The sequence below is a fragment of the Aulonocara sp. 'chitande type north' Nkhata Bay genome, linkage group LG11 (assembly GCF_057382095.1).
Source record: "Aulonocara sp. 'chitande type north' Nkhata Bay isolate Kocher_YH1m ecotype deep benthic linkage group LG11, A_spYH_male_GT1.1, whole genome shotgun sequence".
NCBI lineage: Eukaryota > Metazoa > Chordata > Actinopteri > Cichliformes > Cichlidae > Aulonocara > Aulonocara sp. 'chitande type north' Nkhata Bay.
In genome coordinates, this window is record NC_141354.1 from 29,576,021 (window position 1) to 29,601,552 (window position 25,532).

Consider the following 25,532-nt stretch of genomic DNA (forward strand, 5'->3'; position numbering starts at 1 on the left):
CAGGAAATATATGCGGTGCAATGACATATACTGTCCATACTTTCCACATGTAATCGTGTAAAGTATGGCCTCACTTTGGATTTGCTTTATGGTTGCCTTCAGATTAAAGCTGCAAGGCAACATTTTCTCAATATTATTGGCCATTTATTGTTGTTCATTTTACAGGCCACAACATATTAATATGCTTGTTTCATTAACAAGTCTGAGAGTTAAACAACAAACATTAAAGGTTTAGCTGATGAATAAATTGTAGTGAAAAATTTGGACTGTCCACATCAACTGTGTTTATAACGCACTTACAAAGTGATGTACGGTGCTGTGACAACCAGAGGGCTGTTAGTCATCATGGCGAGGTTCATTTTATATTCTCACAGAGCTCTTTGAGCACTCAGTCAGCAGCTTTAAACTTATGATGTCAACACCATGTCTCAGGAGTTTTGTTTTTTGTCACGAAAATGGAAAAATTATGCTTTTATTTGGCAAATCCTACCATTCTTTAGTGGTATCAATATGTAAAATCAGTCAGACAGTGATGGTTTCACATGTTAAAGTATGAAAGGGAGAAATGTTGTGATATAATTTTATATGAAGTTAAAGCCCTGTGCATTTAACAAGAGTAACAAGAGATGCTTTGCTCTGTATCGATACTTTTCTCTTTGAATTAATTTCAACCGACTATGGAGGGAAGTGCAAAAACAAGTGCACAACAGAATCATTCAGCATGTTTTATGCAAATAAAATGCGTGGTGTTGTCTCACTGGTTTCTGAGAAGTTTTCATCTGAGCCATTTTTCTTATGATGCTAACAAAAACAGCGACTCTAATAATGAGCTGGAACAGCCGCTCGGTCATGTGTTATAGCTTTATTTAGCTGAGAAGTGTTGTTTTTAAAGAGAAGGATGACGATCAGAGAGCTTAGACAACTGTCTGATTTATTACTACACAAACAAGTTTAAGTGTATTTTTTGTCTTCTATCTTTACCTCCTAATGTGTATCTAATTTCTGGCTCATTTTACTCTAGCCTGCCTCTCTATTTCTCTAGATCCAGCACATCTGAGTAGACCCTTGGTCAGGTGTATTCACCCAGGTCGTGGATTGGTTTCAGAGATGGCAGACTCTTTGCTGCCTGCTCTGCTGGAAGCCTGCGTGGTGGTTGGAGCATCCAGTGACAAACTCCAGGAAATCTGCCAGGTTTTTGCCTTAAAATACACTCCGATACACAAATGTTTGACATAAGTAATTTACTATAAACTGATAAAAGGGTGATGGTAATGATAAACAGAAACCTTTACTGGTTATATCAGCAAAGTTCCAGTTTAGGTACAGTATGAGAAAGGACTCTCCTCCCCCTTCCCACCCTCTTAAATCTTTCCCATCTTCTGCCCCACTCAGACCATTAACGATGATGAAACTCTCAAACACCTCCTGTTGGAGCCGGAGGTTCTTTCAGTCTTGGCGCCACCTTTTGTTAGCAGAACACAGGCTGAAAGTGAAATGCTGAGATCACATGGGAAGCTGCGGCGCTCTTTTATCAGGAAAAAGAGAGAACTGCCTCCTTCAGCTGCACCAACACCCAGTCAAGGTCTGGTACATTTGACCCATAAATACACCAGTTGGAACATGAGAAAAAAACACTTTATTATTAAATACAAAACAGTTATTGATCTTTAATATCGTATTTCTTCATTTTACCTATCTTACCATAGATTTTTTGTGTCTTGGAGTTTTTATGTCTCTCCAACCAGCTGCCTTTTTGCAGGTGGAGATGAGGCAGGTCGAAGAGGAGGAATAGAAGATGTCAGTGTACCTAAAAACATCGATCTCATGGCTTTACCTCAGCTCTGCTTCCCCGGTAAAAGGTTTTCCATAGCACACACAACGTCAGACACAAAGACACACTAAGACAACTCACTCACACGTATAGTACATGTACACATGCACAATGCACGATGAAAGCTCATGTTACTGACGTCCACTGGAACATGGTAATGGTTCTTTTAATGGGGATGAAACATTCAGATGGCGGACATTGGCAAACTTACAACAAACATTTGTATATGGTGTTGAGCATATGCTACTGGCAGGATCAACCAGGTAGCCCCTCGGGCGGCGGCGGTACCGCTGCGTGCGTGCGAGAGTGCTCGCTCGGGGCTACTGAGTCCTGTTGACCAGGGTGAGGCTTTCTGGATGCAAATATGGACCGTGGTGAGGGTTTGAGAAACCGTGTTTGCCAGACAGAGCCCCGTTGACTTTGGGGGAGCAAACTCTGGGTTTACCTACCCCTCTGACAAGGCCACCGTGGTATCTATCTCACCGAACCTACCCAGGGTGTACCCTGCCTCTCGCCCTATGACAGCTGGGATAGGCTCCAGTGCCCCCCGCGACCCTGAAAAGGATAAGTGGAAGTGAATGAATGAATGGCTGGATGGATGGACAAGTGGAGTACAAAAGAAGCGGTAGACCTAAAAACAATCTACAGCATATGAAAGTCACATCCTTATGAAATAAGAAAAAATCCACCAAAGACCTGACACACGGACTCAGAGATGCATCTGACCTTTCAGCTGGTCCATCTACTGTTCACTGAAGCCTCATCAGAAATGGTCTCCGTGGAAGGGTGGCTGTTATGAAGCCTTTCTTCAGGAAAGGAAACAGGGAGAAAAGCCTCAAGTATGTCAAATTACTCAAGAACTGGAGCGAAAATCAGTGGCAACCGCCCTGATAGAGTGAATCTACAGAGGAGAACAGGAGAGAAGTACAACAGTGAGTGTCTACAGGCATCGGTAAAAATGGTGGAGGTGCTTTCGTTGTTTCTAACTGCATGTTATTTTGAGCCACCATGCAACACCAGATCATTAGAATAGTGCAAACTCTGTTTTTGCCTTATATACTGTATGTCCATTCATGTTTGCATGTTTCAATATATTTCTGCACCTGTTCCCTGTTTTTCTAGCAAAATATAAGGAATGAAGAAATATGGGTGGCTCAAGACTTTTGCACTGTACTGTATATACTGCACCTAAATACCATCAAAAAACACCAACAGTCTTCTCTTAAATATATTTTAATTATAGAGTTTTTCAGAGATTTTGTACATGTGCCTTCTGGCTGTGTGTGCTGTAGCGGTACTATAATGACACATTGTGTTCATAAAACACAATGCACATGTGCATTTTCATTTTTTAACCAGGTGGCCTCCAAGTAACCAGTGAACAGAAAGAGGAACAATTCCACTTCCTGGTTTTCACAGACATCCTTGGCAACAAGACCCATGGAGTAGTAATGCAGTGCTACCGTCCAATACTGGTACGAATTACTTACACATAATACTGCATATGATAGTATAATAATAAGATAAGCAGTCAGCATGTGTGCAGTGTACTGTAATGTTTCATGAAACTAACAAAACCCTTAAAAGAAAATAAGTCCCTGTTGGATTATCTGTGTTTCCACAGGAAGGGATGTCTCTCTATCGAAATGGTAGAGGGTCTTCAAAGTGTCCTAAACTCTTCTGTGCCTACAGCATCTGTGTCATATCCAAGCATCCTTACTTCACTGCACTCAAAGACTGTCTTTCATGGTAAGAAACCCGAGAACTGAACCTAATTACTCAGCAAATTAAATTGCTAAGATCAAAAAGGGGTTTTTGTGACATTTTTGACTCTTGAGTTTAAAAATAGCTGTAAGAAATCTGACTTTCAGAAGTGTGGTTATGGCAGGTTAGAGAGCCTTCTTCTCGTCTGACTCTTTCTGTTGATTTGCTAGTCTTTTAATCCAGCTGAGAACCTGTCGATTGTCAGACATGGAAGAGAGAGTGAAGGAGTTTGCGGCCAAACTGACACTTGTGCCAATTCCACCTCCTGGACAGCTGCACTTGGTTTGTGTGTGTTTGTAATCGGCTTAAATAAAGACTTTGAAATTTGTCTTTAAGAGACTTCAAAATCTGGAGCTCAGAGTAGGCCAGTGTATCCAGCACAGTGCACTACATTCATATCCACATGTTTTACAGATGTTTACAATACGTCCTCTGACCATCATACTGCCCTCCAGAGAAGACAAGGACCACCCGGTTATAGATTTAGACCTCCACCTGCCCTTCCTTTGCTTCAGGCCACAGCAGCTGCTGCAGGTAACACACACATTGTTTTGTGTTTGTGTTAATCGAACGAGTGGAGACTCACATTCATTTCCACTTCCCTCCCTCTGTTTCTGTTCTTCTGTCTCCCGCCCTGTAGGTGCTGTCTTGTCTCTTGCAGGAGCAGCGGGTGGTGTTATTTTCTGCTGACTGGGCAAGACTCACGCTGATGGCAGAGAGCTTGTTGTTGTTTCTGCAGGTTAGATCAAAATCCACAGCATATCTTCAAGGGTCTAGAGTTAGTATAAGCATGCAATACTTATTAATTCCATCCTTTAAAAAAAAAAAAGTATTGAGAGTTACAATCAAAGTCTTAAAGGGTCAGTGCCACAGTTAAAAGGAAGGGTGCAGCTGGAAACCTTGGGAATATGGGTATTTCATAAAATTTGCCAAAATGAAATTCCTCTTATGTAAATGAGTGTGTCTGGATGATGGATGTTAATTGGTATTAATGTTACACCAAATTACAGTAAGGGATATAAAAATGGATAACTCAATTATTAATTTCCCTTTAAGCATTAAAAAAGTCACATATATTAAACTTTAGAGCTTCTGTATAGAAAACCTAAATTATTATATCTAAAAAGTGCCAACACTAGTGGGCGATGGACCCCCTCAGTCCACAATAAAGCCATCCGCTCCTTAATCTTTGGTCCATTCATTTCTTCCTTGCCTGTCTAATAACTCTTCCAGCCTCTGCTGTGGCAGCACCCATATGTTCCTGTCCTGGCTAAAGGCATGCTGGACTTTCTAATGGCTCCTACAGCCTTTCTTATGGGCTGCCATCTCAGTCATTTTGCAGACGTATCAGCTGTAAGTACATAACCTTCTACTTTAAATTTCCCATTAATTCGCCCACCTCTTGTAAAGGATAAGGTTAAGAAATGGAGTTACCCCCCAAGCTCAAATATAAGTTAGTAGTTCTATAATTGTTTGAACCTGGTTCATGTTACTGTGTTCTACAGGAAACAGATGATCTGATCTTAATTAACATTGATAATGGAAGTCTCAGCACTTCTACTTTTGATACTGTTAACCTGCCGGACATTCCTCCAGTTGCTGCACACTGCTTCACACAGAGGTACTTTATTTTACTGCCAAAAAACTGTTAAAGTAAATACTATGCTGTAATACCAGGTAATGATTAAAAAGTCAGAGTCTTACAGTCATGTGAAAACCAAAGTACACCCTCTTTTTATTGTAACACTTTAAATTTAAATACATCATTAAAAAACAAATCATCTCATCCTAAGTAGGTCTTACAGTTATTTAGTTACAACCTCAGATGAACAAGAACATATTACACTGTGTCATCGTTTATTACAAACTAAGCCAAGATCCAGAAGCAGTGAGTAAAAGCTAAGTACACCTTATGATTCAAAAACTTGTAGAACCATCTTTAGCTATTGGGCAGCTAAAGGTTGGCCTCACATTTGACGCTCGAATGCTTCGGTATACAGAGGAGTTCAGCTCAGTGACTGCAAGATGCTCAGTTCCTGTGGGTGCAAAATAAGCCCAAAGCATCACCCCTCCACCACCGTGCTTGATCGTTGTTTTAGGGTGTTTGTGCTAATATGCTCAATTTGGTTTTCATCAAATATTAATCTGCATTATGGTCAAACATTTCCTCTTTGGTAATTTGTCCAAAGGACACTGTGCCAGAAACCTTGTGGAGACTGTGCTGCCTTATTTTTCTAAATAGAAAAAGAGTCTTTATATTGAAACCTCTGTTCAGTCTTTTTCTAATTTTGCTGTCATGAACTTTAACATCTAACCTGAGTTTGAGATGCAGCGCTTGAGTTATTGGCACTTTCTTTGAGCACTGCTCATGTGACAATGGGGTGAATTTGCTGGGATGTCAACTCCTGAGAAGATTGGCAACTGTCTTGAAAGTTTTTCACTTATAAATAATCTTTCTTCCTGTAGGATGATGGACTTTAAATTGTTTGGAAATTGCTTTAAACCCTTCTGTGACTGATGGGTAGTAGCAGGCGCTTCTTTAAGATCATTACTGTAGCCTTTCCTTTAGCATTTTAATAACATACAGCTGAGTACTCCAGACCTGCAAACTGCCAAAACATCTGCTTTTATAGAGATGCTCATATTTGTTGATGATCTTGGAAGTGCATTAGATTAGCAGCAACTGGCTGCTACTTAAGAAGTAAGGGTGTACTTAGTTTTTCACACACTGCTTCTGCATTCTGGATTAGGTAAATAAGTAGCAACATGGTGTAGACCTTGATAAGAACCTGATGAGGGTTTGAGGGCGTACTTTCACTTAACTTGAATTTATTTTGCAGGTGTAAGTTATTACGAATACATTTAGACTTGGATCAGTGCCACCATGCAAGTTGCACTGACATCAGTGAACAGCGGGCACAGAGGCGAACATGGCAACGCAGCCTTAACAACGACATCCAGAGGATTGCACTGGAATTAATTGTCAACATTTTCAGGTTCTGAATTTACTAATCAGTCCACTATTAGTGGGATGCTTCTTTTAGATATGTGTTAATATTTTGCTGATGTGTGTGTGTGTGTGTGTGTAACAGGGATGTGAGCAGTCATCTGAATTATGAACATCGAGTGTTTCACAGTGAAGAGTTCCTGAAAACCAGAGAGCCAGCTGAGCAACTTTTTTATAAGAAGGTAAAGGCTGACTCGGTGCGGCTTTGCTTAGAAGGGCGACAGATCAGCCGGCATCTTTCAACAGACACTGATGCTGGAGAGGTTACGCATAATAAAAAGAACTGACAGGACTGTGTTGCAGGTGCTGGAGACGCATATCTTCCATTCATTTCTCAAGGATCGTCTCAACAGGAAAATGGATAGCTTTGCACGAATGGAGCTCAGCACTCGTTCTGAGATGCAAAAGTATGTCCATTTTTTTAACCTAATGAGCTCGAGGTAACTGATAATATTAAAAGAGGCACAAATCTGGTGGTCAAACCGCTCTTGGAAAAACTCAGAAGCACCACAACCTTCATCAAGTTAGGATCTGTTACAGGGATGTCGCGTTTGGCTGTATCAGCTTTACTTACATGTACCTGTTAAGCCGGAAAGTAAAAATATATTCAGATATAAAGTTATGATGGATATGCTTATGTTGGTATATGACAACTACGCTGCTGGTAAATGTTCAGGTGAACACTTTTTCTGCAGCACTCTTTTGTCTCTATCCTCCATCCTTTAGGATGAAGGCCATGGTTGAAGCCCCACACAGACCCACCATGCAGCAGATTCAAGCCAGGAGAAAGGGCTCCATCACAGAGACGAGGCTGAGTAAGAGACTGGGCATGAGTCTCCCTAACTTGAGAGAAGATAAGATTATCGGCTTCCAAAGAAACACACCGCTCTCCAAGATCCTCCTATCTGACCCCGGTGAGACCCCAGGGGTTAATACCCAGTTAGATATAATACTTGATTGACTGATTTAATGAAGGAAACACTGTCAAGACAAAGAAAATCTGTCTAATCTGCCTTCCTCCCCTTTGTGTTTTTTGTCTCTACCAGCACCAAGCACAACTCCAAAACCTATAAAGGTGTTCAAGCTTCCAGACTTCCCAGCATCTCTGTCCTTCCACTCTGTCCAAAGTTATTACATTGAGCTCATCCAGCAGCTCGGAAAAGCCATTTTCTCTGTCCAAAGTGAGAACCCTGCCATGCTGGCCAGGTATTCTCTTGTTATTCTTTATACGCACCTATATATTATATTATATACACCTATATCTATATTTATGTGCTTCCCGCTGCTTAGAATCAGCTTTCCCTGCGCTTTATTCTTTTATAAAGCTTTTCAGTGCTGTTGCTGACACCAGTGACCTGAGACATGAATAAAATAAGTTTTCTCCTGCAGATACTACTACTTGCGTGGTTTAATCAACACACTGTGTTCGCGGCGACTGGACGCACTGAGCGACTTCCAAAACCTCAATAAGACCGACACTGCAATTTTTCCCACTAGCTTGGTCACATGGCTCGTAGACTCGCTGCAAAGAGATGAGAGACAACAAGCTCAAAGGCGGCCTGATCTCAAGAGACTCATCCTCAAGGTTGGTTCACGCACGTTTTCATCGTGGTTGAAGTTCTGCACCTGCTGGTGATGAAGCAGTGATGTTGTCTTTTTTTTCTGCCTTAGGTTAAGACAGACAATGAGAAGCCGCTGGTGGAGCCTGATGACCATGTAAAGAAGTTTCAGCTTCCCTGTAAGCCTCTGTATCAGGAGGAGTTTATGCGATGCGTTCAAGAGTGTAGGATTGTTAGAGATGTGGCGACCATACAGCGTTTATTTGATGCTCTCACTGACAGTAAGTCAAACAGAAAAGCTGTCTTCTACTTTTTGAAGCTTTCTCTTATGAGCTGTGTGTAACCTCAAGATCCCTCAGAATTAAAACTGTTACGTGTGTATTTGTAATCAGGAGTGCAAGCCAAGGGAACTCACTAAAATGCTGCGGTGCACAATTGGCTTGTGAATGTCCAAGACATTTTTCAAGTCATTTTATTAGATGACCTGATAAGATGGACACAGAAGTTACTTACACTAATTATTTTCTCCATTAACGCTCCAGAGTTGCCATTATGATTAACTTAAGCAGCTATCAGATGATCTAGTATAATCCTTTATCTATAGATTACAGCTTAACGAAGAAATTATAATTTCTGATTTGCATATCTGTCTCAGATTGAGTCTTTCAGGCCATAGTTTGGGTTTGTACAACCAAGACTAATAGTTTAAGATCATTCTCTTTACTCTTATCAACTGCTGAAATTAAAAACTGTACGCTAATGCATATAAAAAGAAACTCTGTGAACAAACCAAAGCTTCCCATTTATCAGTTTTTTAACTGCTTAGTGATTTCAGGGTTGTGGGCAGCTGGATGCTGGGCAAGAAGCAATGCTAGCAAAACCCAGGGGGCTAGCAAACAACAACAACAAAAACAACAAAATAGCTAAAAGGGCAGTAAATATTGGCCTTTAATTCACTCTGTGGTGGAAGAACATGACTCCAAATGCTAACTGTTTCAGTGCTGAGTGTGAAAATTTATTGCTCATGGTGTAGTATTATGCCGGTCGTCTTTAGAACAGCTGTTTTCAGCTGTGCACCAAAGCAGTGGACCTTAGCATGGGTATGTTTTTGGTCTGCCTCATTTATCCACAGCTCTTGGTAAAGCTGTGGATAAATGGACAAAGGAAAAACCACTGACATTTTGGTTTGGATCACTTTAAGATTGTAAGATTGGGTGTCTTTGTCTTCTATATCTCTGTCTGTTTGCATCTAGTTGCGTATGCACACCCCTCTGTCCGAGGTCAGCCAAAGCAGGTGGACCCTGAACTTTTCAGAGTCTTCTACACATTCTGGAAAGAGATGGAAGCTGAAGCACAAGATGTCAACCTGCCCTCTGATGTCATTGACCGACTTGACAATAATGAGTGTGTCTACAAGTTGTCCTCCTGTGTCAAGACTTCCCACGGCGTTGGTAAAATCGCCATGACGCAGAAACGGCTGTTTTTGCTCACTGAAGGACGGCCCGGTTTCTTGGAAATCACAAAGTTCAGAGATATACAGGTCAAGTAGCATCTTTAAGACTATTTTTGATAATTGTGCCTTGTGTGTTCTCATTCTCGTCTGTTAATAAATAAACAATCTCTTACAGGAGGTAAAAATTACCTCAGTTCCCTTTCTGCTCGTTCGTATTCCATCCCTTCGTATCCAGACATCCCGCAGGCCTGAAGTGTTTGAGGCCAACCTAAAAACAGAGACTGAGCTTTGGAACCTCGTGATCAAAGAGATGTGGGCTGGACGCAAGATGGCAGATCAACACAAGGTGCAGAAAACTCAAATGATCTTAAAACAGTTTAACAGATGTGATTTTATTAGACGTACCTTCCCAGTCCACATCTATGTAATGCTGAGGATCGAGGATTTACTGTCCTTCAAGTTGTCAGCCGTAGACGTTTGGCTGCTGCTTGCATGCTGCGTCTAAATTATACTTTTTACCTGTCAGCCATAAAAGGCTGATGGGGTATTGTCATCACCATGCCTGGTGAGTGGGCAGGCGATGTGGACACCCAAGTTTGTTAGTTTGATAACTCAAGAACAAAGTGGGGTAGGACTTTGAATTTGATTCCACACCTGTATCTACTAAAAAATCTCTCATGAGTTTGAATCTCAGTGACGCTGACCTCAAACTTTTCTAAAAATCTTGTAACAACTCAAGAAATAGGTCGCCTAACATTTTAAAATTTATACCATAGGTGTATCTACTAGGAGGCTGATGGGTACCACTGGTCACCAGTATTTTTATAGCTTTTGCTGCAGTGTTACTGATTTAGCTACTCTGTTGGTTTGCCATAACTTTTCTGTTCTTAAGTACAACCTGCCTTACCCCTTCTTTTAATCCTTTTGTTATTATTTTAGGTTTTTAATCTCACTTTGTGTCTCTAGGACCCTCAGTACATGACTCAGGCTCTGACCAACGTTCTGCTAATAGATGCTGTCACAGGCTGCCTGCAGAATCAGAGATCCATCACTGCTGCTTCAAAGCTGGCTTACTTTGATAAAATCAGACAAGAAGGTCTGGGCTCAGAGTTTGTTGTTTTGTTTTGTTTTTGACTGTTTCTGTCAAATCGTGTAATTTTGATAAAAGAAAAAATAAATAAATATAGAAGAGTATGTTCAGTATATGCTGTTTATATTTGTTTATCGTGTTCTTGTTTCTGGCCAGTGCCTATGATAGTGCCTAAAACTACCTCAGAGACTCTCAAACACAAGATCAACCCATCATTGGACCTGGCTGAGCCACAGACCGTACATGTGCTGCTTTACACTCCAGGTATCATTGAAATGAGGGGGAGGCTACTTACCTTTACAACAGAATATCACTAAACCTATTTATATTTTGTCAATATCAACATTGGTTATCCATACACACTATTTTGAAGAGGATCTGATATTTGTACAACTATATAAAACAGCTATTACCACGTGATATAGTTATGTAAAAAAACTATGTATGGAAAATGTGAAATAAGCGTTAATTAATGAATTTAAAATCAGTGTTAACTGACTGCTGTTATCCTTTTTTTTATGTATTTAGAACACTTTTTCTTATTTTTTGCACATTTCTTTCTCATTTCAGGTCAGCTGACTGGTACTGGCAAAGTGGGTGATATGAACCCAAAGCTGTGGGTGGCTCTCAGTGGGGGTAAAGTGGTTGTATTTGATGCGGCGAGTTGGTCAATGCTGCAGGACTGTATCCAGCTTGGACAGTCGCAGCTGGTGAGAGGAAGCGTGCTTTTACTATTTGAGCTATGAGCTATTTAATGTATCTCTCCACTGATTTTGTCCATGAAAATGAAACATGCTTATAGATCTCAAACAACATGTGTATAAAGTGTCATGGCTGTTTGACTTAGTTATTCGTATACTGAAAATGCAATAAGTTTTTGCATTGCTAGATTGTTACAGTACTCAGTGATTCAAACTTTAGACCATCTTGCAATATTATCGCACAAGCTGCCAGTTTTTAGACCACAGGTGTAGCCAGAAATATCATGCTGAGTTACAAATACATGGCAAGTGTAAAGCTGGGTCATGTCTGTCCCTTCTGCTGAGAGGGGGTCTGGGACATTTCCACATTAGTTTCACTTTTCAGACCCAGAGGCTACATCCAATTGTTTATCCACAGTCTATGTTTACCACACCATGCAGAGGATGTGAAGGGACACAGGAAGCGTGGTCGATGGACACATTTGTTTTGGTCGAGGGCTTTCGTGCAACATTCAGTTGTTTTCAGTATTGTTGTTCTCTGTGTTGTTCTCTGTATTTATTATTCAAAAAGAGCAGGTTTAGTAAAACAGATACCAATATTTCAACATTGTATTGCCTTTGTGTTCTAAGATATAGTGATTTTCATTAAGCTACATTAAGCTACATACATCAAGTTCCCATCACATTTTTACTTTTATCTATTATTATTTAAGATTCTAATTTAAATTCATACTTAATTTGAACATTTGTTTCTTCTCTAATTTCTTATTAGTTTTTACCTTTAGACATATGTAGTGTATTTGATTGAGCTACATACTCATCTTCTTATTTAAACTATTTGTTATTTGTTTGTTCTGCTTAACTGTTGTAAAAAATAGAAATTTGGCAGCTTTGTGATGAATAAAATACATCTTATCTTATCCTTTGTGTAGAACTGTATGATAGGACTGGTCCAGGAGCAGGTGTGGATTGGTTCTCAGGACTCTGTAATCTACATTATCGACACTCACAGCATGTCCAGCAACAAACAGCTGACCGAACACAGACATGAAGTGACTGGCCTCACAGTGGACTCCAGCAACCAAGCCAACAGGTAGAGACGTGTTAATCTGTAGTTCGTACAAAGCACAAAAACCAACACACGCGCATAAATGAGAGCAGTCTTATTACAGTGAGTCTCAATGTGTTAATGAACATGTTGTGATGCTGTATTAAATGAGCCTTCTTTCCCAGCCTGCTGACATACTCCTGCAGCCGCGATGGGATGATCCTGCAATGGGACTCATCCAGTCTTAAAGTGAAGCGGCAGTTTTTACTCAGCTGTGATTATCTCTCCTCCATACAGATCCACAACAGTGCTCTGTGGTGCTGTGAGTACACGCTCTCTCCTCTTTCTCCCTCATTTAATCAATGTTTCTGATTATGTGTTTCGGAGTAATGAGTTCTCTCTCAAGAGCTTCATGTCACAGAGCGGGCGTGAGACAGGCAATAACAGAGCAGAGTTGATGGTAATTTACAAACGCAAAAGCAGACTGAGAAAAGCTTACACACAATGAGGGCGATGCTGACAATACATACAGGTGAAGAGGAAACAGGTGGGAGCACAGCTGCCAATCAAAGACATGGCAAGTTAAACCAAACATATTGCACAAGAGACGACGGAGTGTCAAAATAAAACAGGAAGCATAAGCACTGAGGCAGAGACTAAGACATACCTGCTTGATCAAGACGAAAGGCTTATAAAAACAGAGACTTAACAGACTTTAAGGGGACACAAAAAGGATGAACACAGGATGAAACACAGAGAGATGACTACAGGGACAGGATGGGACAAACACGGGGATCAGGGCTTAAGATGTAACAACTTGGCAAGACAGGGAAACCATACAGCCACAGAGACAGGACACAGGGAGACCAGACCGGGGAGAAAAAAGGGTAACAAAACACAGAGACAAGACACGGAGACGAGACTAGGGTGAAGTGGACACAAAAGGGAACTAACATAAACAAGAACCAAGAATTAACTATATAAATAACAAAAGTGCAGTGGTACTAGGGAATACTGAACTCCAGACTCAGTAATACAGAGCTTGAATTTGCATATTTCTTAAATCCAAGGAAGTTTATAATAAGTGCAGAAAAAACAAAACAAAACACTGGGCTGGAGGCCCAGGAGCATGACAGTCCACTTGTTCTCATTGCTTACATACATTGCCCAGAGGTATCTGGGACAATGCCTAACATTTTTTTCTTGGTGGTCTAAGTAGATCAATTATGTCTACACATTAAGCCACCTTAAGCCAAATGTGTTTGGATGATGATTTGAGGATGTGTGTTCGTGCAGGTTGTGGTGATGGCATTGTGGAAGTGAAAAAGAGTGGGACACCACAAAGAAAGATAACACTTCATAAGGACCTACAGAGCATGCCCAGTAGTTTCAGCAGCTTCATTTATATACCAGAGGTGACTTTACAATCCTTGCTTATATGTCTGTTAATTAAGAACGCTAGTGGTGATTCATTGTGTCAATCCATGTCTCAGTCAGTAGGTGGCATGCAGTCACAGTGTACACAGCAAATTCAAAAGTGTTAAATGTTTTGGTGTTAATAGTCTTCTTGCAAAAGTAGAGTTAATTTTACTCTAAGCAGAGTCACATTCTTTTAATGTAACTCTGAGGTGTAAAATGATAGTAGTTAAAATCGAGTGTTAAAAATGAGTGTTTCTCTGTCAAATCTGGAGGGGTTACAATGGAAACATTAACTCTTGACCTCTTAACTCTGAACTCCTACAGTTACAGGATTGTTCATGTGTTTTGTGTGTTTGTTTCAGCGAGGACAGCTGTGGACAGGCTGTGCAGACTCAGTAGAGTTGTGTCTCTGGCACACAAACAATCACAGGCATCCGTTTAAAATAATCTCCCTGCCTGGAAGTTCAGGGGTCACATGTATGATTCGTGTCAAAGACCAGGTGAGCTGTGATTAGCATGTCAGGTCACGAAATGATCTTATGTTTGCTGCTTTGTATTGATATTTTTACTATTGTTGTCAGCATGTCTTGTGAGGTTTACACAAACATGTCAACCATTCAGTTGTTTTAATCATTCAAAACATTTTCATTTATCCAATGAAACCTTTCATTGATGTCCTTTTGTATTCTTAGATCTGGGTTGGAAGGAGTGATGCTGGGGGTCAGTGTAATGGTCAGCTGAGTAGCCAAGTGTTGGTAGTGGACATAGAGAGCCACACGGTAGCAAAGGAGCTGCAGGCCCATTCAGACAGCATTCAGACGCTCTGCTCTGCCGAGGATCGATATGTCCTCAGTGGCTCTGCGTGTCGTGACGGCAAGATCGCCATCTGGAAGGTCGAATAGAGTCCAAAAAAGAAGAAGGATCCAAAGAGATGGAAGAAGAAGAGAATAAAAGAACTACTAGAATTACTATTTTTGAACAGTTTTGTTAGTCTGAAAGCCAATGCATGTCTTAAACCAGCATTATTATTACATTTGTTTTTGTAAAAAAAAAAAGAAAACGAAAAAGCAGGGTGCAACTCATCTGGCTGAAAAAAGAATGTGTGGAAGAAAAATGACCCTACGTCTCATTTATTCACACCATCAGTAAACACTTGTCTAAAATATTTATGGTTTAAGTCGTTACTCAAGTCGTATTTAAGCGTGACGTTCACTAAATAATGGCAAAATAGACTTTAATGCAAAGTTTACCTCTGTGAAAGGAAAAAGTGGAAACTCCTAAAAGGAGTCCTCAAAAGAGCTGCAACACTTTTCTTTTTTAATGAAACAGCAAAATATCACAGGAAATGAATTCATATCTCATGTTTGAAGACACATTATCTGTTACTGTACACAGATCATTTGTGATAGTAATACAACAAAGTTGAAAAGGCTGAAGACTAAAAAAGGGGAAAACATTTGTACCAATATTTCAAATGTAAATGATATCTAAGAACAAAAAACCCCTAATCTCAAAAAGCCCTTAAACATGGCATTTTGAGATTTTAATTTTTGCATATTCACAACATGTAAAAAGATTCAATCTGCCACATGATTGTGTGATTTTAAACTTTAATTCATATGCTTCCCATCCTTTAAATATCAGTTCTACATGGAATTGTTGTCAGTTTATTGGTGTTTTTCAAAAACAACTGAAATCAAATTTCTCTTGGAGAAATTCTTTTGCACACAGTGCTTAACAAATGTATTAGACCACCTCCCAGTGTAAGGTTTATGTCACAGCTGCTGCAAATTAACAGTATTCGTAGTTATCAAAATCATTTTTTTATGTTTTTAATCGTCAATACACCAATGTGTGCAAGGTCTTTAATCAAAGTTATATTTGTAATGCCAAAATATCATTGTTAGTCAAAAATTTGCAAATGTACTGTTTTGCAAAAAATCATTAATTTTGTTTTTTGATTAAGATCCTAAATCAAAAAATTATTTTAATTTGAATAGAAGTCCAATGTGCCAGCTCAAATTTGGGTGTAAAAATCCAAATTGTTTATTATTTGTTTAATAAACGATATAATTTTAGTTTAAATAATTTTTTGACAAATTTCTAAAATATCTGTGTGTGTTTGTATTTATGACAGTTGCACTGCATATTAGCTATAAAGACCTCTGCCAAATTAATTTAAAAAGGTTATCCTTAACCATTAAAACTGATAACCCAAAATCTGAATCACATGTGCAGTGTTAACATTTGTGAAACACATTGTAGGTTGGAAAAGGTCAGCACACATGAAGCATATTTTATTAAAAAGACACGTAATTGATTTGACAGTCATAAAATTCATTATTAATATAAATACAATGCAATCAGTCAAAGATTTGCAAAAACACACATCTGTGAAGTTTTGAAATAGCGATTAACCCTTTTTTATTTTGTCAAAAGCATTTAGGAAGTTTTGAAAATTCATAAATTTCTGAAATTAAATTAAATACATAAATCTCAGTGAAATGTAGATAATTGTTGAATTGGGTGACATTCTCCTGGTTTGTCATGTTCTGTGAATAAAGGATGCTTTCATGCATGTCACTGGACAAAAGGCTGAAATTTCTTCTATGATCTCAGTAGTATAATTCCTGATCCCACCAACCTGTGAAAAAGCAAGAGATAGATTCATCGTCATGGAATGAGAATGGTTAATTTAATGATGATTGAAGAAGAAGAAGATTTTTAAACTTACTTCCTGGGTGTCTTCTCACTCCCAACTTCCTGATCTCATCATAGACAAAGATTAAAATACCAAATGGAACTGGAACAAACCACCACTGAACCCTGAAGAGAAAATAACCCAATGTGTTAACATTTAAAGAACCTTTTGGTTTTTAACAAGCAAAAATGATTGTGTAAGTTAGTAAGTATAATATTAAACATTTTCTACCTATTGTCTCAATATTATGTTTTAATAAAAAATGTGTTCTGTAGATTACTGACAATTTGTTTTCCAATCCAGTCTGAACTATGATTTTAAGATGGTGACCATGTAAATGAGGACCTGTGTTTTTACCTGATGGGCATAAAATTGAAGATGTTGGGCATTCCAGGGCAGTAGCAAAGCAGATTACCCAGGCAGAGCTGGAAGACTATGGCGGACACCAGGACTCGGTTCCTGCACACGAAAACATAAAATCTCCCAGTTGGATCTTGTTACAGTCACTTATTAGACCAAACACATGGGAAATTTCCCAGATAAATGTATCAAACTTGTGTTTTGTGTTTAGGAATTGCAAAATTAGTGTTTAACAAAGACTCTGTAGTCAGCTGTAGCTCTTAAGAAAAGTGGCTATACAAGCATCTAATGTTGCCACTTTTCTGACTCTAGTTTCATGTGTTGCACTTTAAGCTCTTTTTGCTTAATTTCAAGACAATCAGCAGGGTTAGCCATCTTGGATAACAGTTAAACACTCAGACAGGAATTATGCTGGTTTTCTACTTTATCCTGGTTTCACAGTTATTGACAAACTAGAAATGTTTCCGCTTCACATTTAGCTAGTAGCAAGTCATGGTATAGACGGGTCTTTGCTGACCTGAAGAAGCCTTGCTGGAATGCAGAGAGACGTCGTGTTTTCCTGATGAGCACATCTGAGATCTGGCAAATCTCTATACTGACGAAAAACACGGTGTAGCACGTATATTCTTGATACAGCCTCTGACTGTAGGTCTGCACACAGAGAAGAGGAAATGAGAGAGTAAGTCCTTCCATAAAGAAATTACAAATATCCCTATTACCAAAAACACTTATAGTAACACTGAAAGTAAAACAGAAGGTCTAAGCTAACCCATTCTTGTCCATAGCTGTCTTGTAAGTCTTGAAGTTTGACGTCTTCCCACTGACCCCGCAGGCCAACGCATAAGAGTGGAAACCAACCCTCCTGAGCCATGGCGGTGAAATAATCAGTAAAACCTGCGTAAGACTGAATGGCTCCTAAAACATACATAGAATAAAAAGGGTCAGAAGTTTCTAAACAGTATGTAGATGCAGAGAGACAAAAATAGATATTCTAAGTATTAGCAGTACCATCTCATCTGCTGCACTTTACAGGATGGACTGAGATAGTTTTGTGTTTGTCATTCAGTTAAGGGTAACTGGGATAAGCAATTCCAATAGTAAAACTGTACTGCATGTATATTTTAATGACACAAACACTTATAGCCACACCTATCTGGAAGTACGAATACACAGCCAGGGCTTCGTTCACTAGGCGATCACGCCGGGGGTTCCTAGGTTTAAGGTGCATGATGTCACTCTCTGCTTTCTCGTATGCCAGAGAAACCGAGGGGAACTACACCAGAGAGAAATAAACATACGAGATATCAGTCCAAAGCACATATGAGAGTGAAGAATATATTAATATCACTAAATCACCCACTGTTAAGGGCTAAACTGTGTGTGAGTGGTGCAAGCAAATATAGGATAACAGCAATCATCACTAGTTAAACCAAATTATCAGCGTAATGACTGTAATTAAGCAATTTTCTTCCTTAAGGAACTGGTACTAATGACATAGTTACTCACAATGTCAGTGGCCAGTTCAATGAACAGGATGGTGATGCAGCCGAGAGGAAGAGGCACGCTGACGGTGATGTAGACCAGATATGGAGTCAGCTCAGGAATGTTCTTTGTTAGCGTGTAGGCAATAGACTTCTTCAGGTTGTCAAAGATAAGACGGCCTACAGACACACATACACAGGTGTGACAACAAAAGGACTCAATGTGCTTTAGCTTTAACTGTTCATTGCTTAGTACAAGCAACTGCAGGATGTTTATAATTACCACAGGTTTTACCTCAAAATCAATAGTACTTTAAATAGGAAAATATAAATTCACTCTACATACGACCACTTTTAATACACAGCAGAGTTTCTTCTCAAGTCTCACCCTGCTCCACTCCGGTGACAATAGAAGCAAAGTTGTCGTCCAGTAAGATCATGTCTGCTGCGTTCTTCGCAGCATCTGAGCCAGCGATCCCCATGGCGACGCCAATATCGGCCTTCTTAAGAGCGGGAGAGTCGTTCACGCCATCACCTGTCACAGCCACAATGGAGCCCTGGGGTGGTGAAAGATGAAAACAGTCATTAACCTGAACACACTGGGTAAAATGATATGAGCAAACCAATCTCTTCCCCTGCTGCTTCTTCATTCACTGTCCTCACAGGGGGGCCATAGTAAGGTCTAATATCTAATATCTTACTGTAAGGGGACCGTAAGATATTAGCATATGCTTTTATGAAGCATGTGCACAACAAGTTTAAAAGTCAGGCCGCGAGTTATGAGGTGGAGGCAGGGTAGTGAGAGATCACAGTGTATTTGTATTTACCAAACGCTGACAGCTCTCCACAATAATCAGTTTCTGCTGAGGGGATGTTCTTGCAAACACCATCTCAGGATGGTTGCGCAGCGCCTCGTCCAATTCGTCGCTGCTCATGTCTTTCAGCTGGCCACCGCTGATCACACAAGCACGAGCTTCACTGTGCAGACACATACATATACATCGTTTATTTATTTGTCACAACATATGCTGAATGATTGTGAGAAATAAACATTAGACTCAAATGTACAGACAGTCAAATGTATAAGCCACTGAAATGGGAATTGTTTAAACTGTGGTCTGAAGCGATGCAGTCACCTCTTGTTGACTTGTTCCACAGGTATGCGCTTCCTCTGGGCAATATCCTCAACTGTTTCACTGCCTTCTGAGATGATGCCAACATTAGCTGCTATTGCCTTTGCAGTAATTGGATGGTCTCCAGTTACCATGATAACCTAAAGTTATGAGAAAAAAAATTGCATTACGTGAGTAAAAACTATTTTTTAGAACTCAAACCATCTAAAAAAACAAGCCGTTTAAGTGTGGCCATAGTAACGCACCCTGATACCAGCAGTACGGCATTTCATCACTGCATCGGGTACAGTGGCTCTTGGTGGGTCAATCATTGAGATGAGGCCAGCAAAGCACAATCCAGATGTGGGGAAATTCATGTCATCCGTTTCAAATTGATAGCCACGAGGAAACTCTTTCTCATTTAGATAAAGGTGACAGAAACCTGGGAGCGCAGGGAAGGATGGTTAAAAACACAAAACCCAAAGCGCCACCAAAATTAATTATGTACTATCAATTATTACGGGCCATAAAACAAAGCTGATTACAGTGAAAATGTTTTGAAAGATTTGCTCAAACCTCCAACAGTGTGTGGCGGGAAAAACAAACAACTCTAGCAACATTTTAATGAGAAGCACTCTAACCCAGTACTCTTTCTCCCAGCCCTCCCAGGTCCATGTAAGCCGTCTGAAAGGATTCGCTCCACTGCTCGTCCAGCGGCAGCTCCTGGCCTTTTACCAAAATGGTGGAGCAGCGTTCCAAAATACGTTCTGGTGCTCCCTTCATCACCAGCAGATAACGCAGGTCCAGCGGATCCTCTAGTTCATGGATAGACAGCTAAGGATCAGACAAGACAATTAAGTAATGTAAAGCTCCAGGTGACCACAAAATGATCTTTTTTTTTATCATTAAGAATGCAGGGATTCATCAAGCATGACAAAATATCTCTGTTGCTACCTGAAACTTGTTGGTAGAGTTGAAAGGCACTTCCACAATTTTCTTAAAGCGGTTTCGGTAGTCCATGGTGTTTCCTACAGTGAGCTCAGTGAACTTGAGCAGAGCGGTCTCAGATGCATCTCCAACCACAATCCGCTATGAGAGGCGGTAAAAGCAATGTGATGAGAACAAATCTTTTCATGAAAGAGTTAGATAATGGGCCACCGAGCTACTATAACTTTATATAATGTTTATAATAAAGCAAGACTAAATGCAACATTTTGCAGGGCCAGAGTTGCACTATATGCAAGCTGACTCCAAATCAAGTCAAACCAAGTTTAATTAAATAGCACAGAGTTCACGTAATTATGTACATATGAGACAGTAACACCAGAGATCATCCTGTACCTTAGGAATGGGTATTCCTTCCTGGTCCGGTTTGAATATAGCTCTGTTGCAGAGGGCTGCAACTCTCGCCAGGGAACGCCATGTCTCTGATGACTGATCGAAACTTTGACCTATGCATATTTGATTATTGTTATAGAACTGTTTACAGCAATACAACTGGGTGATTTCAAAAGGCACTGCTTTAAATGTGCTTATTTACCAGACTGATCTTCTGTGGTATCAGCAGCGTGAACGTGGTTGTCAAACCAAAGGTGAGCTACAGTCATCCTGTTCTGGGTCAGTGTGCCCGTCTTATCCGAACAGATCACTGAAGTGGAGCCTAAGCACACAAGGGTCAAAGGTTACACACGCGTCTTCTAAACGTACGAGAGACTGGATTTTATGAGGACATTTTTACGATGTTATGAATTGCATACGTGATAAACTTTTTGATGAATGGCAATGACAGCTTTTATTCATAAGACATTTCATTACATAAGCTTCATATGAAAGAGAAAACATAAAAAATGTAGGTTTATTATAACTTGAGACAATAAAACAGCCAAAAAAACCCAAAACAATTTAACACACAGACAGATATAAACTGTCAAGCCTGTGGAAAACCACTCAGCACATTATTATTAACTAATATCTAAATATTGCCAAACTTGCAATGATTTTATCACCACAATTGAACTCAGTGAGACTTTAAATAATCTAATTATAAATAAAATGATCCCTTTCATCATGAAGTGATTTTATAATAAGCTGTCTCCGCTGAGTAACAGTCTGATATGCTGACCTAATGTCTCCACGGCCTCCAGGTTCTTCACAACACAGTTCTTCCTGGCAAGTCGCTTAGCAGTGAGAGACAGACAAACCTGTCCAAAAGAAACAGTTTGTTATGGGCTGGTGTGTTACTACAAAGAAGAACCACAGAGAAAACGAGTAACTGTGTACTAATACACAACACGTGATTCTTCAAAATGAGCACTTGTAAAGCTGGGTTCTCTTATTATAAGACAGACAGGTATTTGACACACACAGATGTTATAGTAGATGTGAAACTTACGGTTACTGTAGCAAGTAGCCCTTCTGGCACATAAGCCACCACAATAGCCATGAAGAAGATCATGGCTTCCAGGAAGGCATATCCAATAAACATGGCAACCACAAAGAAGGTAAACCCAAAAAAGATCGCAAGACCAGCAATGATGTCCACAAAATGCTCAATCTCGATAGCGATAGGCGTCTTCTCGTTTCCTACACCACTTGCTAAGCTGGCAATCCGACCGATGATAGTACGATCGCCTGTGTTAATGATCACGCCAGTGGCCACACCTGGAGGGGAGAGGAGATACTGTATGTTTGTTTACCGTGTTTAGTTACTGCTTCTGCTTCACAACAAACTGAAAAATATTAGCAGAAGCCATCATAGACCTATTTTAGGCAAAGATAATGTGTTAAAGAGTACAAAAGCCAACCCTGTTATCTAATGTACCTTCCAGACAGGTTGTGGAGAAGAAAGCAATGTTCCTGGTCTCCAGGGGATTCTCGTGAGTACATTCGGGGCTCCTGGTTTGTGGTTCAGACTCCCCAGTCAAGGACGAGTTGTCAACCTGGCACACAAAGTATATTTACAAAAGATTTCCTACATATCTGCATGTTGAAATCGAGATAAGAAACAGAGGTGTGCGATAATGGACCGAGCTCTTTCATGTTTTTAATTCCATTAGCCAAGTAAATGTGAACCTTTTAGTGTCCCTCCATTATTCAAATCATCAACTCGTGTTATTTAAAGAAATTTTACTTTTTAAACTTTGACCATAGGCCTGCATTATAACATAGCATTATAACATTTCTAATAAAGTATCCAATGCTATAGGACAGTATCCTGTCCACAGTGCACTGCAGTATGTGTGTATTTTACCTTGCAGCCCTGACTAGTGATGATGCGAATATCAGCAGGGACTCTGTCTCCTCCTTTGATCTCCACCAGATCCCCCACCACTAGTTCGTTAGCATTGATCTGGTTCTTCTGACCATCACGGATTACTAGGGCTTGCTAATGTTGGAGAGTGGGTTGCCAGATTAGACAAGATGAAAGAGGATTAAAACATGAAGGCCAGAGAGATATAACAGACGTCATTAATAATATAGGCCAACATTTGGTAACATTTTGACACCTGCATTTGTGCAACTTACTTGTGGAACTAGGTTTTTGAAGCTGGCAATGATGTTAGTACTCTTGAATTCTTGGTAGTAACCAAAACAACCGGTTACCACGACAACAGCAATAAGGACAATGGCCAAGTACAGCTGGAGTGAGAGAGAGAGAGACAGAGGATGTTAAAATAGGACGTCGTTGCCCTCCTTCCCACAGTCTCTCTTCATTTGCCTCCCAGTTCTCTCCGATACTTCCTGCTCAAATCAATTTACATGAGCCATAATGCATTCGGTTCAGTTGTACACTAAAGGAGAAGCAAGAGAAAGGGAAGAGTGCTGACTCACATCATCAAAGCTTGTGAGGTTCCCTCTTCCAAGTTCAATTCCAAAGGCGATGAAGCAGATAACAGCGGCAACCCACATGAGACACTGAAGGCCTCCAGCCAGCTGCCTGGCAAACTTCACATACTCAGGAGTTCCTTTAGGAGGCTTCAGCTCATTAAGACCATCTCTCTCCAAGACCTCTCGGGCGAATGAGGAGGTCAAGCCCTGTGGATGGAGTACAGAGCAAGACACATGAAAAAAAGTGAACTTTAAAAAAGGACAGAGGCACTGCCTTTGTCTTGTTTAATGTTGCATAATAAAGAATAAATAAACAAGACTGAAATAAAAGATGAGAAATGTCTTACTTTATCGACACTGGTGGTGTACCTCATTTCAAGCTCTTCAATTGTTATTTCATGGTCATCCTGCAGAAGGAGACAGACAAAATTACAGATTCAGAAATCTTCCAAAGGGGAGTGAGCTAAGGTTATGTACTCATATCTAAATTGATGCATTTGGTCAGATCTCAACAGCAGCTGGAATAAGTCATAAAAGTAACGTGGAAAGTGATAGAGCCTTTATTCAACTAATGCCCAATCCTTTCTACATGATTAAAGGTGATAAAAGAACAGAGCTTTCTTAAAATCACTCACTATATCCATTTCTTTTTTCATGCCCTCCAGCTTTTCCTTCTTCTTCATCTTTTTCTTCTTCTTCTTGTCCATGTCGCCATTCATTTCGAACATGTCGTATGAGTCCTGAATGCAGGTAGATATGGAAACAATACTTAAGTCCATATATTTTTGATGGTGAAGAGACCAAAACAAAAATAATTTCATACATTTGGTATACACAGCACCCTTCAATGTGACCTTTGTATTGCTAACATTAAATGCTTCTTAAATGAGTTTTTTGTTAAATTATTTTTTTACCACTTCATTACAAAACCCACAGATGAACTGTACAGTTAGATAAATAATACTTATGTATTTATGTATATATCTGAAATTATGTATTGCTATTTCAACTGAGGCATTTCTGTATACTGCACAGTTATTTATAGACATCTATAAACATATACGCTTTTTTGAACCCATTCCCAAATATACCAGAAACTACAAAACAGGTCCATTTTATTTTTATATTAGATCGACCTGCTGCTCTTTTTCACGCTTAATTCATAATATTCTGTGTCACCTACTTTCATGGTTGCAGGTGTGACACGGGAAGGTTCTCCCAAATCAATGGAGGTCCACACCACTCTGTCCTTCTTTGCCCCCGAAATTTTGTCACTTAAGGTACAGTCCCGAACACGCGCCCTGTTTCTCACTCTCTCTCTCACACACACGCGATCTTACACACACACACACAATGGTCTGAGACACAACAAATTTTCTGGGAAAGGTTTTTATACCTCAAAAAGTCCTTTTAATTTGCACATGCGCACTCCCACTGCTGGAAACAGACTCGTGTTTATCAAGCAGCCTGCGTAAAATGTCACCTCTAGTCAGGTTACACGGAACACACACACACACACACACACACACACACACACACACAAGCTTATGATACGAGTGAAACTGTATTGTGTATCTCTTATCTAACCTTAGCATGTTTTTCCTGATAAACTGAATGAAATTAAAAGCAAGGAACAGTGAAGGTTAATAGAGACCAATGTCATTCCAACCACATAATCTTAACATTGCAGTGCACCCACTACCTCTCAATATTGAACAACAATCTACTTTACATTGATAGATTCTGATAAATTCAGACATCTAATTGACTGAATTATTGAAAATAATTCACTGATTATTACTAATTATATAAGTATATAATAAAATGTAGTTCTGATGGAAAAGATGTGAAAAAACAGACATAACTAAAATTCACACCCTAACAGCTGTGCCACAGGACCAGACAGCCAATGACGGCCTGCAGCTCCACAAAGCAAAATACAAACAAAAACATCAGAGGGGAAATTGCCTGCAGCTTGTGTTAATCAGCTGTCACACCTGCTGCCAATCTCAGCTTATCCGCGGTGCTGGAGCAGGTTACCTCGACCACAGAGGAAGGTTAATGGTGTCAGCGTGTTCACTGATGTCGCTTGCCTCCCGCTGCAAGCTGAGTGTCGCAGAGACTGGCACTGTGACAGCTCATACTCGTTCGGTCTAAGCCCATATCCTCCTCCGTTTA

General features: G+C 39.9%; 2 protein-coding genes across 2 annotated transcripts; one reads left to right on the top strand and one right to left on the bottom strand.

Moving 5' to 3' along the window:
* Positions 1 to 1,100: 1,100 nt before the first annotated feature.
* Positions 1,101 to 16,499, top strand: LOC147319354 (DENN domain-containing protein 3-like). The gene is made up of 27 exons (XM_086311914.1): positions 1,101 to 1,191; positions 1,393 to 1,582; positions 1,760 to 1,852; positions 3,191 to 3,306; positions 3,456 to 3,580; positions 3,766 to 3,877; positions 4,010 to 4,129; positions 4,236 to 4,334; positions 4,829 to 4,948; positions 5,101 to 5,216; positions 6,436 to 6,591; positions 6,688 to 6,784; positions 6,906 to 7,009; positions 7,329 to 7,516; positions 7,649 to 7,808; positions 7,992 to 8,187; positions 8,274 to 8,442; positions 9,415 to 9,701; positions 9,790 to 9,960; positions 10,581 to 10,710; positions 10,861 to 10,968; positions 11,275 to 11,414; positions 12,338 to 12,498; positions 12,639 to 12,775; positions 13,750 to 13,868; positions 14,235 to 14,372; positions 14,565 to 16,499. Exons 1-27 carry the CDS (start codon positions 1,108 to 1,110, stop codon positions 14,772 to 14,774), a joined length of 3,846 nt encoding a protein of 1,281 aa, XP_086168040.1. The 5' UTR covers positions 1,101 to 1,107; the 3' UTR covers positions 14,775 to 16,499.
* LOC147319355 (potassium-transporting ATPase alpha chain 1) lies at positions 15,229 to 24,685 on the bottom strand. Its single transcript, XM_086311916.1, has 24 exons — positions 24,538 to 24,685; positions 23,990 to 24,094; positions 23,702 to 23,761; positions 23,358 to 23,561; positions 23,052 to 23,165; positions 22,777 to 22,911; positions 22,348 to 22,465; positions 21,919 to 22,187; positions 21,649 to 21,727; positions 21,067 to 21,186; positions 20,868 to 20,977; positions 20,481 to 20,615; positions 20,168 to 20,360; positions 19,793 to 19,968; positions 19,551 to 19,687; positions 19,242 to 19,392; positions 18,803 to 18,971; positions 18,440 to 18,594; positions 18,083 to 18,206; positions 17,703 to 17,848; positions 17,451 to 17,584; positions 16,931 to 17,032; positions 16,607 to 16,698; positions 15,229 to 16,516 (listed from the first exon to the last, which is right to left on the bottom strand). Exons 1-24 carry the CDS (start codon positions 24,541 to 24,543, stop codon positions 16,488 to 16,490), a joined length of 3,063 nt encoding a protein of 1,020 aa, XP_086168042.1. The 5' UTR covers positions 24,544 to 24,685; the 3' UTR covers positions 15,229 to 16,487.
* Positions 24,686 to 25,532: the final 847 nt, after the last annotated feature.